Here is a 16822-nt window from a genome sequence, read left to right as displayed (position 1 = left end):
GCAGATTTTTTGGCAAAATAGTAATTTGCTATTTTTAGTTGCAGTAGTAAGTCTCTGTTGCCTCAGCCAAAGATTTATTTATACTCAAAAGTTATAAAATCCGCTCTGAAGTCCTTATAAAGAGGCCTTTCTTTTCTTCTGCACTGCTGTTACATGAACCACTCTCTGGTGCCCCAAACAGCACAGTTGTCCCCGCAGCACTTTCTGTTGGCTGGCTCTGTCGTGTTCTCCGCTCGCCTCACTGTCCGTGCCCTGGGGATGCAGCCACGGGGACATTTCCATTTGCTCCAGGAGAGCCCTTAGGATCTCAGCCCTTACATCCCTGTTGCTCGCCCCTCAAGCTGTGCCTCAGCATAGGCTTGGACCTGGCACAATCTCGCTGTCTTTGGTAAGAGACCGGACTGGGAGCGCTCTGCAGTTGCTGTTGGGCACAAGAGCTAATGCAGAGGGCCAGCAGCTGAGCCTGTGGGTGCTGCTCCCCCTCCAGCTGCCTTCTGACATAGACACACCTCAACTACACTTCAGAAATACCTGGTGCTGCGACTTTGCCAGCACTTGAATATGGCCACCAGTCTAAGTATGGCCACACAGTAGGTTTTAAAGTGTTTCTGCATCTTAGCTTCACAAATGTCACTAGTACCTTCATGAGGTAGGCTGTGGGAGTGACGTGTCGTTAGCACCAGGTAGCTGGGGCACGAGATGTTGGACTCGTCCCAGGTCATGCAGCGGCAAAGCTGAAAGCAGGTAACATTCCTATTGCACTTCGTGTAGTTTGTCTGGTGTAATTGGGATGTTATTGCCCACAGCAGGAGGAAGCTGTGAATATGCCACCGGAGGAAAAGAGGAGGAAAAGGGAAATATAAACCGGAGGGGCTGGACAACATGGAAAATATTTCTGCTGATTAGCTAACAGATAAAGCATTTCAATTACTGGTTTTCAGGCGTGGTATGTTTGACAGAGTTGTTTTTAAAAGATCCCATCAATATCCTGAAACAGTTAGGACCGAATAGCATCACAGCCGTGTTTGAATTGTTTGTTATCTGGCTGCAGTGAATTACGCTCATCGCAGCGTGGGCCAGTTCTCCTACATGATGAAAAGCCACTACCACAGCGTGCGTCAGGCTGGCAGACACCACAGACACCTCTGAGGCTTTACCAGCATCATGTTGGAAAAATTAAAACCTTGTGATTTGGCCTGTGAGGGTGAGGATTCAGACTAAAGAAGTCACTAGTGGTTAGTTGTTCGTTTCTGTCTTTAATCCTTGTTGGGTATTTGTGCACTCCACAAAACACTGCAATAAACTTGCAGTAGGTGATGTCCGGTCAGAAGAAGCCTTCGGAGAGGAATTCCTGCCACAGTAGCTCGACAGGAGGGGCTTGAGCAGTTAGCAGTCCAGGTGTGTGTCCGCAGCGTGCTCACTCTGCATTTGTCACACCAAAACTAGCTGGGAACCTCCTGGTTTGCCAGAAAATCTGCCAAGAGAGTGGTGAGGAGTCTTCTCTTAGGTGGACCCTGGGATTTGTGCTGCAGCTGAAGTCTTTGTGTGGCGCCCAGGGTGCCCCAGCCCAGGGCATCACATAAGTGCAGAGCTACGTGATGGCTTCCCTTCTAGCCCATGAGTACTGCGGGTAACAAATGGTTCTGGTGGCCAGTTAGGAAAGCCCTAATTCCTCCTAAGCCTAAAAATTCTAAAAAGTCTAATTTCTCTGCCTACCTCTTCCTGTTGGTGGATTTCTGGATGTGCTGTGATGGTTGTTGTTTCAGTAGTTGAACGCTATTTGTGTTTGTTCAGGAATTTAGACATTGTTTTGTTGCCCAGGTTACTGCATAAGCATTAGAAAATACATTGCGCAAAGGAGAAAAGGGACCATTTGAAATATTTTGCTGTGTTTTTAACTTTTTTTTTTTTTTAGTTAGCTTTTAACTTGGCTAGATGCAGACAGATTCCCATTTTCCTTCTCTATTGATCCCGATTTGAAATTGTATTGGGACAGTTTTAATGCATCCTCTTAGCAACACTGAGTTATTTAACCTCGGTCTGCCCCCTTCATCCCCCAGCTCCGCTGGAGCCAGTGTTTAGGGAGAGCGGTTCATTTTGTGTCAGCTCTTTTGCTGAATGATTTCTTTGAAATGCTGTTGAAGACAATGTGCTATATCTTGACTCTACAGCTTTTGTGTGATGCCAAATCGAGCAAAGATCTTGTCTTGGTCCCTTAGAAAAACACACGTCAGAAAAACTGCTTTATCAGCAGTGGTTGAAAAGATAAATCTATTTTATATATACGTCTGGCGTGCAACATTATTTTCCCATGCTTTTAGTATGTCACTTGCTGAATATGCATATTTTACTTTCTTTTAAAATGAGATTAATGTGAAACTGTGTCGACATATCTCTGTAAAGACTATCCCAGAGCAGAGTAGCTTTTTGAAAAGTGGTGAAGTATATATTGGAAAGAAAAGACTCGTTTTGCATGTTACTTGTTACACCATGCTTAAAAGCTTGAAGTAATAAAGCTGCTCCCTTACTGGCATTAAAACTAATTTTAGTGTAATTACTCATTAACACAGCTCTGCACTGCTGAGCATTCTGCTCACACGGCTGTGTACAAATCGGTTTGTAATGGCACTCAAGGCATTTTGAGGAAGAATGGGGGAGAAAGGAGAAGAAATAACCTAGTCTTCTAAATACATTCCACGGCTATCAGCAGTACCAAATTGCTGCCAAGCTGGTATTTAATTGCAGCTTTCAATGGGTGAATTTTCTTGCCTATTCATTGCTTACCTTACTTGTACAATTTACAAGCCCTTTGTGCTTTTATTTGGTTCATGGTTTATTTTTCTGATGCTACTAGTCCTTTGTTGTGTTTGACCGATATACCTATAACGCTGTCAGAAGGAATATTTCTAGTTTTGAGTTTTGCACAAGGAGAAAACTGAGTTTCTGTTAATCTGGGAAATCTTGGCAGCTCTCCCAGGCTCTTCATCTTGATGCCTGCAGGTTCTTCATGCACTGTGTGCAGATCACTTAAATAAAAGATGGATCTTTTTCATTACATAGGGAGACAAATACGTGAGTACGTGGGAGGTGTTTTAGATTAACCAGATGAATTTAAGAAAAAAAAAATCAGGAACATTTTTTTGTACAGAAATTTCAGCATTTTACTTCAGTTTAATTATTCTTAAAATATTTGTATTATGTTTGAACCAAAGGCAGGGATATTCAGAGGTAGGTAAGGTGCATTCCTTTCATCAAGAGCATGTAAAATGAAGTAGATCACCTGACAATATTACCAAGACAAACAGAGGAAACCAAAGTATTAATGGAAGGTAATGGAGGGTATGTGTCTTCACACATTTCAAGTGTGTACAGGTATCCCAGCTCTAAAAGAGCTGCTGGACTGAAGAGTGGAAGTCTGATACAGCTCTTCAGCGTTTTGTATGGTCATACAGTAGAGGTTAATTTCCTGCAGTCTTTCTAGAGTTAAAGCAAGCTGAAATGGTGGATATAAGAAACTTCTTCACTGAAGTGCTGGATATTTTTGAAATGTCTTAATTTTCTTTTGAAGAAATGGAGGCATTTCATATGTTAAATAGTTTTAATAAATGTGTGAAGCAGTCAATCAAAGTGTTCACCAGACTGGTTGAGAGGATGCTACTTCAGAAGGCATTTGGCTGATGCAGCTGTACTGCACGAGTTTGTTTTTATAACAGCCTCCCTCAAACTGTTGCATGGTTTTAAGTAATATTACTAATGTAATTAGTTAATAAAGGGATAGGAAATTAAAGCTTTCTGAAAGAGGAAGATAGGCAGTTGAACTGTAAAATGAACAGAAATTGAAAACTTGAAATGAAATGGATGCCAGTGAAGCAGGCACTTAGGGAAAGATGCAGAAAACTATGGGCACCGTGGAGGTGTTTTGCAGGGCACTGCACCTTGATCCTCAGTGGCAAAAGCTGTGAGGAAGGAATAAAGAAAGGTGCAGTGGTCAAGCCTCCAGTCCATTAACATGGACTCAAATGTAAACACCCCACTGCCCAGCCATCCAGGATGGATTTGGCTTTCCTAATTCCACCTCTGAAAACCTGGATAGTGTCTCTGTATTTTTCTGGTTAGCTGTTTTGATCTCCATTTCTGCTTCCTTCACACTCTCGGAGCTTCAGCTTGGCCAGGAGCTCCATGCTGAGCCATGCTCGCTTCTCACCATGCCTGCTTGTACCTTGCACTTACAGACCATTCTCGTGCTGTCCGTTCCTGAAGATCAACCAGCTGTCCTGGCTGCCCATGGGATTGCACTTGTCCCAGGAACATGCACAACTTTCTTCTCCTGTAGTCCATTTTCTTGGTTATGCCAGGTGCCTTCCTGAGTGTCGCTGGGACCTTAAATCTCACCATCTGAGTCACCAGTGACCACCAGACCTTTGACTGTTGGACTCAGTGGTCTCTGTAGGTCACTTCCAAGTGCAACTGTTCTGTTCTGCTCTAAATCTTCCATCTTTTTAATAGCAAATCTGGGAGAGCATCTCTTCTGCTGGGCCGTCCAGCAATGGGGTCAAAAAATTGTCCACATCTCCCTTCATACAGCTCTGCTCTGGGAAATGGAGGTGATGTAGGCTGAAGGAAGGTTGTTGTGGTAACTGTAAGCACTGGTAACTTCAGCTAGAACCTTTTGTGCCCATGAGATACGGCTTTTGCCCCTTGGTATATCATACTATACCATGCACAAGGGGTGAAGCTGTGTAATTAAATATCCTGCACCGCATAGTCGGTGATAACATGGTTATTCTTGGGAGATAAAACCTAATGTGCTCCTGTAAGAAATGTAATTATGGGGACCTAAAAATAGTTTAGATTTTGCAATGAATGTGACATGAATGGCATTGCCCATTGATGGGAGGAGGGTGTTGGAGAATGCTTAATTGTGATCTGTGGCTGTTGCAGTGTGGAAAGGATAATTAAGAAGATATTCTTGAGTAGTTGTCTGTCTGTGAGCTGTATTTCCAGTAGCCAAACATGTATTTTGCTGGCTCTGGGAGTCTTGCAGAGACCTCTAAAATATAGTTACTGAAGTGAAAAGTTTTGATTTGAATACCAAAGCAAGAAGAAACACATAATTGAAATGTAATTAGCTTGATGATGGTGTTTATGGCAGTATCTGGGGGAGTGAGACTTCCCAGATGAGAGGATGGGCAGCCTCTGAGAGAAGAGACAAAGCAGGAATGCGAGTTTCAGGAAGGTCCTTGTGGCATTGCATAGAGACGTGCTTCATAAGAAACACCAAATTGTTTCATAGTTGTGCCCACATGCTTGTATCACGTTGTGCATGTCTGATAAAAGGAGATGTTTTCTCCTTCCACCATCATCAGCGGTGGCTTGAAAAATGAAAAAATTAGTTCTGTAAATTGAAGACCTACATGTGAGGTGATGCTTTTGTTGGCAGTGGTTTTCTTTAGAGTTTAAAATAAGGTTGTCATTGATGGTAGGCTTCTTCAGGAGCTGAGACGTTCTCGGTGCATCTGCCTGGTAGTCACTCCCTGGGTTTGGCTGCTTAGGAAGCATTTGCTGGTTTAGTCCTTTTTTTCACATGCAGGTGTCTCCTTTGTCTCTCATGACATGAGCCCCTGCATCCTGGTAGTTTTTATATGGAGATGCTGCAGCTCTCACCAAAGCTGTACTCATCCAGAGCTCCTTTCCTGGGGAAACCTGAGCCATTTTACTTAGTTTCTGTGATTACCAAGTTAATAAACATGTTTGGCAGCATAGACTCCAGTGTGGAAAATGCAGTCAGATGGCTTAAGCTTGGTAAATAATTAAGAATCCAGAAAAATTCAGGGTATCCTGAACTTACGGGTTTTGTAACCAATTGTGCTTCCTGTAATACCCTGTGGTAATTGGGGTCCAGCTGCTCACAATATTACTGTTAGATTTACTGGATGGATTGCTTTAATAGGATTTGGAGAACAGCTATTTGTACGTTACAACTTCTGCTCTTAACTTGTCAACCTTTTAATGCAATAATCCTGGAGATTTAGCCTAGCTTTAAAGCAGTAACACAGGGAGACGTGCATGACCGACTGCAGAAAGTTCGCAAAGCCTCCGTGTAACACAAAACGAGTTGCTTGTGCCTGCTAGTATCTTTGTAAAGTGATGTAGTATATTGTGAGAGGGAGGAAGAACACTGATGGAAAGAAAACGGGGATCTTAGGGAAAGTTAGGGGCAAATCTCTACTTGCCCTGCCGTACCAAGGCTGTCACCACGTTGGCAGTAGTAGGACCCAGCCAGTTCAGAAAGCAGGTCGTATGTGAGCTCACCCCAGCCTTCAATTGCTTGCAGTCCTTCAACAAATTTGGGATATTCCATCTGTCATTTATTTATGATTAAGAATGGTATGAATTAATTGTGCATGTTAATGAAATAAAATAGAAAATTGGGTTTGGATGTATTTTTGAATAAACACTACAGGCAGGTTTTTTATTTGTAAATGCTTGGTATTACATCTGGTTTACAAAGACATGAAAATACTGTTTGCTGCTGGTATGCCCTCTTATGAGGGCATATTTTATCCTCAGTTTTCACCTTTCCCTTTCCCTTGCCACTTCCATTACAGTGGAGATTTGGTCTGCTTGCTCTACAGTGACGTGTCCTTTAATATTTCCCATTAGTTTCCAGTAGTTACCTTTGCCTGCATGTCAGCCTTCAGTTTAATGGCCTTTTTTGTGTGTGTTCATTTTGTTTTGTTTCCCATCGTGGTTTTGTTTATTTCTTTTGTTGTTTTTTTTTCTGTTTTCTTTTTTAAAACCGTGGTGATGTTTGCCCTTCATATTCCCCAATGTTTGCACATGACAAGATGTTGCCATCCCAACATTACCTCCCACTTCACTGACCAGTGCCACTAATGACCATCTAGCACCAGCTACAACGGGACCACTGCCTTCAGCCCCTCGGGATGTTGTGGCCACCCTCGTCTCCACTCGCTTCATCAGGCTGACGTGGCGGACACCTGTGTCAGACCCTCAGGGAGACAACCTCACCTACTCAATATTCTACACCAAGGAAGGTATAAACAGGTAAAGATCTCAGCGTGTAAAGCGGGTTGTGCTCTTTCATGACACTTCTTCACACTAGTATTGCTTAGAAGTGCTATCAAATTTAAGTCTTCAGAGCTCAAAATCTTACAAGCTGTAGTCTGAGGGGCTGTGTTCCCTTCCCTCCTGCACCCTGATTAGGGGATAGGCATTTTTGTCTGCATCATTGCCTCATAGACATGCTGCTAGGGGTAATGCTTGTGCCTATTTTTGATTGACTGCAAACAGTTGCTACCTGCTTGTAGCAGACTGCTAAACACAGAGGCTGTAACACCTCTTCGGGAACGCTGACGGCTGTAAATGCCACCCACTGCAGGCACGTAGACACTCTCCAGGTATTACATGTGCTGTTGAGAGGGGGCAGTCAGCTCAAGCTTTAAAACCCTGTAACTATAGCCTGATTCTAGAGAGGCACACGGTAGGTGTCAGTTAAATGTTGATTCCCATCGTGTCAGTTAAATGTTGATTCCTATCTAGGAATCCCTCCAAATAGAATTTTTGTGAATGTGAAGCATTCATGAATTTTTTACATGCTGTCCCGGTGGTTTAATTCAATCTACACATTTCTCTTACTGATGGGATCTGCTGCTCAGAATTAGTTTCCAATTGTTGTGATAAGATTGAAGAAGTTAAAGCTAACAGGCGTTTTGAGCTGTGCTTAATTAATTACAAATTAGATTGATTATCAGATTTATTACTCAAAAGAAAATTATCTACTTACTGTCTAGAGAGTGAGGTGCAAAGTTAGGAAAGTCATCTGGAAAAAATCTCAAATGCGCTAGTACTTGGAGAATTTCCACTTTTTTCTTAGTTCTGAAGATAGACAAGAGTCTAGGTTCACGGAAAACGACTAATTAGGGCAATTAGTAAAATTTTCTGTGCCTCACAAATGGGTTTTTTCTACTACTTCCTAATTTTGGTAATATTAATTCTTTTTGGAGATATTTTTAAATAAGACAGCAAAAATGGTGGTGTCCTGTGAGCTATCCTTGCTGTCTGCCTTTCCTCCTTCATATTGCTGGTTGTAACTGATCTCCCCCCTGGGTTTTTCAGAAAGTAATTTGCTGGAGGTGGTTCATTCCTCTCCTTATACTGGGTCTTGCTTTTGGAGAAAGCAAAATGCATTCCCTTCCACTACATGCAGGACTCCAGAAATCTAGAAAATGACCCTGTTGGGTCAGAATCATTGTGCAGAGCAAAAGGAGAGAGGCATCTCCTAATCTGTGAGGAGTAATTTAAGAAATTACAGGACACCCTGCAGAAACTACCCTGCAAAAAGCAACCTTCCGGGGTTTGAGTGGTGTAGCCCACAGAAAGTTTGCACAGCACAATACTTGAGCTGGTGCTTACATGTAAGCAGGTGGTTTCATTGGCTGCAATGAAATCTTTGTTTGCTTACGTGTTCTTCTGGATCAGGGTTCAAGGCAGGCTCTGGAAGCCTTTCACTGGCAGGTGGTCACGAGTTTCTGGCCTTTGCTGCTCCTCTGTTTTAGGAAGTCTTTTGCTATGCTCATAAGGACGGTTGGTATCACGCATTTCACAGGTTAGTGTAAAAGTAGTGTGAAATCCTGACCTGAAACCTGCATTTAGAGAATGAGAACAATAGAATTAAAAAACAACAATGAACCACACTCAAGAAAAATGCATCCTACTTGGACAGCCTTTGTGTCAGTAGGTTCCACCTTCACACTGAAAGCAAGTACGGATACTGTTTGCTTCATCTCTGTCAAGTTAGATCCACCCTGATGGTGCTGACAGCTTGCCAGTGTCAATTCATTAGGGCATGAATTTTGGAACTGTTAAGCTGAATTAAGCAAATAATTGAGTGTAATACATTGTTTATGATAGGACAACAGCTAAACTTGAACTGAGTGTTTCCTTCTACCTGGGAGGTCAGAAAAAAACTCCTTGGAGAATTTGAGAGGATGTTTAAAATTATGGCTCAAATTAATTCAAATGTTGAATGTATTTGAAGTGATACTAAAACCCCTTCCACCCTGAACCCAGTTAATTTTTGAGGGACAAAACTGAGATGACAAACCCACTAGAGGTTCACCTTGAGAGGTACAGAAAATGGACTGGGGGTATGCAGAGATCTTTGCCTCTCTGCTTCTGTCTGCTGCTGTATTTGCAGGCACCTGGGATGAAAGAATGAGAAAAACCCTCCATAATTAGGATGGTAGCATCCACTCCCAGTCCTGAGATGAATTCTGTGCAGTCAATAAATTATCTGAACTTGGCACTCAAGAGTCTAAAAAATCCCAATATGCAGCATTAGCTAGCTAGGGTTCTTTTGGTGTGTGCATGGGTGGAGGTGTTTGATTTATGACTGGATTTAAATGTTTTATATGGCTTTAAGGAAGAGGCACAAAACCAACAGAAAACAACTGTATAGAGATTAAACTTTTAAAAGTGGGTAGGATTTTTTGCTTGAAATTTAAAGGCACGGTAAGTAGTATAGTAATTTTTAAAAAGGCAAGCAATTGTTCATCAAATGTTCTTCCTTTTTTGATGTTACATAGTATGTTTTGCCTAGTTGTTTGCTTTTTTGTGACTTTGCTTAGTTATTGACTAAAAAAATAGGTGTGAGTGTCCCACATGACGAAGCAGTCAGAAACCAGAAAATTTTGAAGTCAGATTTGGATGCACAACCCTCCTTTCTCTCTCAGCATTATAAAACACTGCTTAAATGCCTGCCTTGTGGTGCTTGAATTATACATGATCGTACATCTTTGCTGCGGCTTTAAGTGCATATGTACCATCTCCTAAAACTCTTAGATTTGTGCCTACGTGTACCTTTTTCATTGCGTGCATTACTGGATCCTTACAGTAAACTACGTGTTGCCTCTTCCTTGCTTGGGTTTGAGCAGCGATCAAACTCTGGGTCATTTGATTTATTTGCCTTTTAAATTGGGCTTTTAAGAGATTGTGAAAGTCCATCCGATGTGGAACAGCTCAGCGCGATATTCTGACATCTCTAATTCATCACTAAAGGTTTGCAGAGTCAACTTGATATGGCGAACAGTAGCAGCCCTACGTATCTCTGCAGCACACGAGGTGTGCGGTTCATGGGGTAGTGGCCTCTCCCTTGGCCACGGCTGCCTTACATTCCTTTTAGTTTACAGTCTTCCAGTGCAGTGAGATACACACAGAAACACGATGAGGTGTTACTTTACTTGCACCTTGGACTGATTTAGAGGACCTCAGTATATTCATGGATGGAACGTAATCACCTGCCTTGCAGCCATTCTGCAGCACTGAATTCCTTTCCCCTTTTCAACTCAGAGTGTGCTTGCACACCGAATTTGGGTGCTACAGAAGGTTATTAGCAGCAGAAAATGAGGAACTACGGCAAAAAGGGCAGTCGGTTTGGTGGACTTTAGTGTCTGTCAAGGAGGAGTGTGTGAGAATACAGGACCTGGAGGCTGCTCTGTAACAGAAACTGCAAGGAGCTGCAGGAGAGGAGCATTTATTGAGGGGACTGTGTAGGAATGAAGAGGACATCGTGGCTTTGTTGCCATACCTCCAGAAGAACTCAAGTAATCTGGTCAGATACAAATTCTTGTCTTCCTCATAGATTATATGGTTACATTAGCATTCCAAATTCAAGACAGGGCCCCTGGAAAGCGTATGAGAATTCAGATGTATAGGACAAATGACAAAGGGAGGTTTATTTCTGTGAAACTTCAGGTGAGCGGCTAGGCAGGAGAACTTCACATTTTCAAGATATGGACAGAAAATTGTGAGAAGGCCAACACATTGCTCCAACGCATAGATTCAAATAATATTGAACCTGTGGTGCAATGTAGTGTGCTACAAACACAAAATGGAGTTTAGTTGTGCATAATGGCACTGTCAAAATGTCCGTCTGAGCTCACTACCTGGCTTCACAGCTGATGTGGCTGGCATAGATGCTGGTCACTTTTTAATAATTCCCCAAAGGTTTTGTTTTTGGAAGTGTGACTTCAAACTTTACTTTTCCAGATGAACTCTCGCTTCTGATTTTGAGCTGCAGTCTTTTTCCCCCCCTCTATGTGACAGCTATTTTAAGCCTTAATACCAGTTTGCAAAGCTCTTTAATTGGGGATTAAACTGGAATGAGTTAGAATAGTCATAATGTTCTGTTGGGTAATATAGTTATTCATATAGACCATCTGTTTTGCTACCTATTATGCCAACCTAAACGCATCAGAGCTCATAAAAGGTGCTCAAGGCTCCCTAAGAAAGGGCATAAAGGAGAGATTCATGTAGCACTTAATTAGATTAATCTCAACATATTTTTAATATACTGTTGTGAGGGAAGGCACAATTCCTACTTATTACTGAAAATTGCATTGCTTTGGCTCATCTATTTATTTTTTGATAGATGTTGTGTTTCCATTGAAAATAATTTAATTTTTTTGGTGATTTTAAATAGTAACCTTGGATTGCTGACTTTTTTCTAGACAAAATCAGTGAGCGCATTTAAACTTGAGGCAGAAAGTGCAATATATTTTGCATGTCAATGGGAGATGAATGCTATTCCACAGCTGTGAATCAGTTGGCACTTATTCTGGGTTTTCAGATACCTTCATTATAGCTAAGATACATTTTAAAGGAAGCTATCCATTTGAAAATGCATTTTCAAGCAAACATTTTGCTTTAGCTATAACTGGAAAAGTTAGCAAGAGAAAATATTTATCTTTTTTCCTGCCCCCCTCTTTCATTCAGCAACAGGAATTATATTGCTTCAGTGTCTCTCTCGCTTCTCTGCCAGCTTCTTTCTTGCAAAAATTACTTTATAAACATTAAAAGAAGAGGAATCCTTTGCAGAGTTCTTAAATTCATATATAATGATGCTGCTCATTCAAAGATGAAAATTAAAAAAAAAAAATCTGAAATAAATTAGGCTGCGTATGCAATGCCATTTTAGCTCAACTGTCATGAAAGAGAATATTCTAGAAAATGTGTTTAAACAGCTTTTCAGTTACATTTAGCATATTGTTTTCCTCTGTATAGATACAGTATAATAGTGCAGAAATGAACAGGGATTCGAAAATGTTTTAAACCTAGTTATGCTAAATCAACCTTAGTAGTTGATTTAAAAAGAAATAAATTAAAAAGGGGAATTTTGGCATCAGATTTCCATGGTATAAATTAAATCATAATGGCTGGGAGGTAGGAAAGAGGAGACTGTGGAATAATTTTGCCCAGGCTTCTGCATTAAAAATGATTTAATAGCAGCTAATCGTTGGGATGAGAATCGTCTGCCCTCTGCTGTAGAGCTAAACAAAGTCTCCCAGACAAAAGGGGAAGGATCGTATTCAAACCATTCACATTTTCCTTGTGTTTATTTCCTCAGTGGGGAAGTTTTTTGCTGCTTCTTTTGTAACGGTGCTGTTATTTCTGTTTCAGGGAGTAGATAGCTTCTTTTCAAGCCAGGACTGGCTGTAGATGTCCTTGCCCAAACATAGCTGTGTGAAGGTTCAGGTGACAACAATAATGTGTTGGAAATAAAGGTTGTAGTTAGTTGATAATTAATCTCGTGGTCTTCACCTCAGTCCTGAGCTTGATAAGAAGTGATTGCGTTTCCTGAACTATGATCGCTGCCAGACCAGGCTTTCACACAGGGTGCTTGAGGGCTGTAATAGAAATTCACTAGATGCAGGGCAGTAATCTTTGGGTTTGCACACCAGGTGGGCTCTCCCAGCTGGCTTCTAGCTTTCAGCTTGCAAAATGCCTGCCTTTTTCCCAAATCGAAGAGAAATGCCCATTACCACTCAGCAGGCAGTTCCTTAGGGCTCTGGCAGGCAAAGCAGGAGGCCCAGAGCTGTCTCCTGCATGTTGCTGGAGCACCTGAGAGCAGCCTGCCTCACGTGTCCCGCTGGCAGCCCGCGATAGGAGCGCGCACCGCTGCCGAAGGATGGTCTCCAGCAGCGGAGCCGCGGGCAGACGTTGCCTTCTGTTGACTCCACTACTTGTGTGGTAATACCGCAACTGCCACAGCTGTCTGCCGCAGCCTGTGTGAGTCAGAGCCTTTGGATGTTTTTAAAAAATCTAAATATTAGGGAGGAACTAAGTAAAGTTTGGAGATGGAAGAAAATATTAAAGCAGCCTCCTTGAAAAATACACAGAAAGCATCCCCACCATATTAACAGAAATGTCTTTAAATCTCACTAGAGTCTGTGTACAGTTTTTAAATGTTTTTTCTTGTGGCTTCTGAGTAGTAGGATAAACTGTCACAATGAATTATGGCATGCTGTTGGGAGGAAAACAATGAAGCTACTTAGAATTTTTTGATGTTGAGTATAATTTATTCTTTTAGTTTAGTGTGTATTTTTTCAAAGACAAGCTACAAAATTAGAAGCTTTGTCACCAGCCATTTTGGCAGATTACTGTTTTTGTGTAGTCAGGGTGGTATAAATAACCACATCATTAATACACTAGATACATTCAAATGGGATGCATGTTAGATTTGTTCCAAATAGCAATCATTTCTTTACCTACCCCTCAAAAACCCTCTTGCTAATCAATGATTGTTTCCGTGCCCAAACTTTTTGTTTCCCAAAGGGAACGTGTTGAAAATACGAGTCGTCCTGGAGAGACACAAGTGATGATCCAGAACTTGATGCCAGAAACAGTTTATGTCTTCAGAGTTGTGGCTCAAAACAAGCATGGCCCTGGAGAGAGCTCAGCACCGCTGAAGGTGGCCACTCAGCCTGAGGGTAAGCTATAAATACTTTGAGCCTCTTGACTTTGTGATCGCCATTTTTTTCCATTTTTGGCCTTTCCCGGAATGAGGTGATACTCTTAAAAGTTGCACTTGCAGACCTGAGTTTCAAAATAATTTTCCACGCTACCACATTGGTGTGCTTTATTCTCACTCTTAAGAAGAACTGATAAAGCATTTCTTGTTGAATTTTCTAAACTTTGTTATAAAAGAATACTTTTCAATTATCATAAACTGACAGAGAATAAAGGAAAACTACAAAAATGTAAAGGCTGAGATTTATTAGAGTTGCTCAGGACACACTGGGAGTCTGATGCAAGGAGGAGAAGCTCCTTCAGAAATTTGGTGTCACCTTTACCCCCTACCAGTGAATCCATGTGAAATGCTTAAATGCAGAAAAATATCCATCTTTGAATGCGAGTTCATTACTTGTGAAGTTGATGCCAAAATATTTAGCTCCTGAAAATGTATTGGTTAGGCTTGGTGACGAGCGGAGTTTCATGCTTGCATTGCAGTTCAGCTTCCTGGTCCAGCACCCAATATCCGAGCATACGCCAACTCACCCACCTCCGTTACTGTCACGTGGGAAACGCCGTTGTCTGGCAATGGAGAAATCCAGAACTACAAGCTGTATTACATGGAGAAGGGACAGGACAGTGAGCAGGTACAGAGCATGGCTCTTCCTGTGTGATGTACAATGCCAGTAACAGTGTTCTTTCTTTTATTATGATTTTACCTTAAATTTCTAGAAGCACCTTACCAAGAATTCATTTTTCTGACAGACAGAAACCTTTAGCCTAAAACACAGAAATATTTAAAATTAAAACCTGGTTTGTTAGAAAATGGTTTAATTCTTGAGTCCGTTGATCCAGTGATAGATATTTTGATATTGGTGAGTGTCTAATTAAATTTGCTTAGGATTCTACTGGAAGAATCCAGCATGTTCTATGCAAGTACGGGTTGTCACCTGAAAAATAATCACGGCTTTGGGAGAATTAAACCCAGTCATTTAATTTCCCACATGATGGTTTGTAACTACAATTCAAGCTTTAAAAAAATCCTAAGGGAAGAATATTTTTGTTCGTTAGTTAGCATATTAGTTAAAATATTTTGATGTCAGTTTTTTTAATAGGAATGAGTATTCCTCAGATAAAATTACCTCTTCTACTTTTGTGTCCCACTGTTAAAAATATCATAATAGTTTTACTACTAGACAAATTTTCTAGATCCCTTTTCATTTGTAGAACCTGCGTCCATGTTGTGACTTAAATTGAATAGGTAGAACTTCCTCTTGCAAGCTGACTGATAGCATCTTTACAAGTCCTGGCTGCATATGACTGGGGGTTTGACTTGCACGTGCTACAGAGTGCAAGGGGTGTCCTTCCTGCTTTAGGCTTTGAGTATTACTGAACTGAAAGTCTGAGAGGTTTGTAACTTCAGCCCTGATTCTGACCTTGACTCGTATGTCTATTTGCTTATGAACAGGATGTTGATGTAGCAGGACTCTCCTACACCATTAATGGATTGAAGAAATACACAGAGTATAGTTTCCGAGTGGTAGCTTACAATAAACATGGCCCTGGCGTCTCTACGCAAGATGTTGTTGTACGTACGCTGTCAGATGGTAAGCTGCTTTATTCCAAGGCTTTTTGCAGGAATTATGTGGTAATTTCCTTTAAGTGGATTTCAAACCAGAAAGACTTCTCAGGTCGTTGTTCAGTGCTGCACTGCTTTATTAATAATGTGGTTTCTGCATATGGCCATGCATGCTGAAAGTTCCCCTGGGCCTTTCCAAATTGGGCGAAGGAAAATTAATATACCTGCAGAAGTATCCAGTATTCCAATTACAAAACAACAGTGTCCTTAATTTCAACAACAGAAGTTTATTTCATGGGTTATTGGGTCTACAAAGTATTAAGAGTGGACAGAAACATAATTATATTGAACCCAACCACTCCAAATTGTTTTTTAGCTTTTATAATATTTTTACGTATGAGCAGACTTCTGCTTTTGGAGTGTTTTTATTTTAATTGTGGTCATGTGGAAAACTGTTGCATGGCTTTGTTTGGACTCCAGCACAGACATTATTAAATCAATCGTTTGTAATCCTGAAAGCAGGAGATGGTAACAGCATTTCCTGTAAGGCAAATAAGAAAGTAATGTGAGCAAATCTGGATATATGAACAATTGTAGAATGATCACAGTTAATGTTAGCTTTTTTTTTTTTTTCTACAGAAGTTTAATTATGCATAAGAACTGTCAGACCCAAAATGAGCCTAGCCTGGAATCCTCTCTCCAGGACTGAGCCAAAGCAGAATGATTATTGTCCCAAATTGTGCATCCAGAAGTTTGTTTCTATGGGACTTCTTGTCCCTGCAGTGGTTTCTATGTATTCACTAACACAGTTGGCCTTCCACGAAGCCTCTAATCATCCTCTTTAAACTCATGTCAACTCTTACTATTCACAACATCAAGCGGAGGATCCCACAACTAAACTTTCTATGAGAAATCCCTCCCTTGTAGTCTGTTTTGATCCCTCTTAGTCTGTGTTAGTGTTGCTCGTTGCCAACAGCTGTGCTGCCTGAAAGAGGAAATAATCAGTCTCCATCAGCCTTCTCTGTCCCACTCCTCATTTTATAGACCTCTGCTGTATTCTCCCTCATTCATCTCTTTCCCAGATTTAAGACAGAAATGGTTACTCATTTCAGCTGTGGAAGCTGTTTCAAGCTTCAGTGCCCTTTTCTGAACTTTTTTCTAGGTTTCTTGTCTCTTATGTGCTTTTAAAAATGGAGGTAGGGAGGACCAAAATTGTATCAAAGATGCAAGTGTGTAATTACCAGCATTTTTTGGCTCATTCTGAGCACTGCAGCGACATTTTTGGGCTAGAGTGATCTTGCTCCTTAAGTGGAATTGGTTTGCTTAAAGCCATCGCTTTGCATGTGGAGTTAGGATAATTTTTCCCGTGTATGAATTTAATTTGTCACATTAATATCCAGGCACAGAACAGCCCCGGGTCTTTTTGCAGTT

General features: G+C 41.2%; 1 protein-coding gene across 1 annotated transcript in view; it reads left to right on the top strand.

Annotated features, from left to right (window-relative positions):
* NEO1 (neogenin 1) overlaps positions 1 to 16822 on the top strand; it is a 185317-nt gene that overhangs the window by 129336 nt on the left and 39159 nt on the right. The window contains exons 8-11 of the mRNA XM_032194972.1: positions 6849 to 7068; positions 13636 to 13790; positions 14311 to 14459; positions 15281 to 15419. Of these exons, the coding sequence (XP_032050863.1) occupies positions 6849 to 7068; positions 13636 to 13790; positions 14311 to 14459; positions 15281 to 15419 (663 nt within the window). The remainder of the gene's footprint in view (positions 1 to 6848; positions 7069 to 13635; positions 13791 to 14310; positions 14460 to 15280; positions 15420 to 16822) is intronic.

This window comes from Aythya fuligula, chromosome 11 (genome assembly GCF_009819795.1).
Source record: "Aythya fuligula isolate bAytFul2 chromosome 11, bAytFul2.pri, whole genome shotgun sequence".
In the NCBI taxonomy this organism is placed as follows: domain Eukaryota; kingdom Metazoa; phylum Chordata; class Aves; order Anseriformes; family Anatidae; genus Aythya; species Aythya fuligula.
Note: the sequence above shows the minus strand (reverse complement) of the source record. Positions and strands in the feature narration are given on the sequence as shown.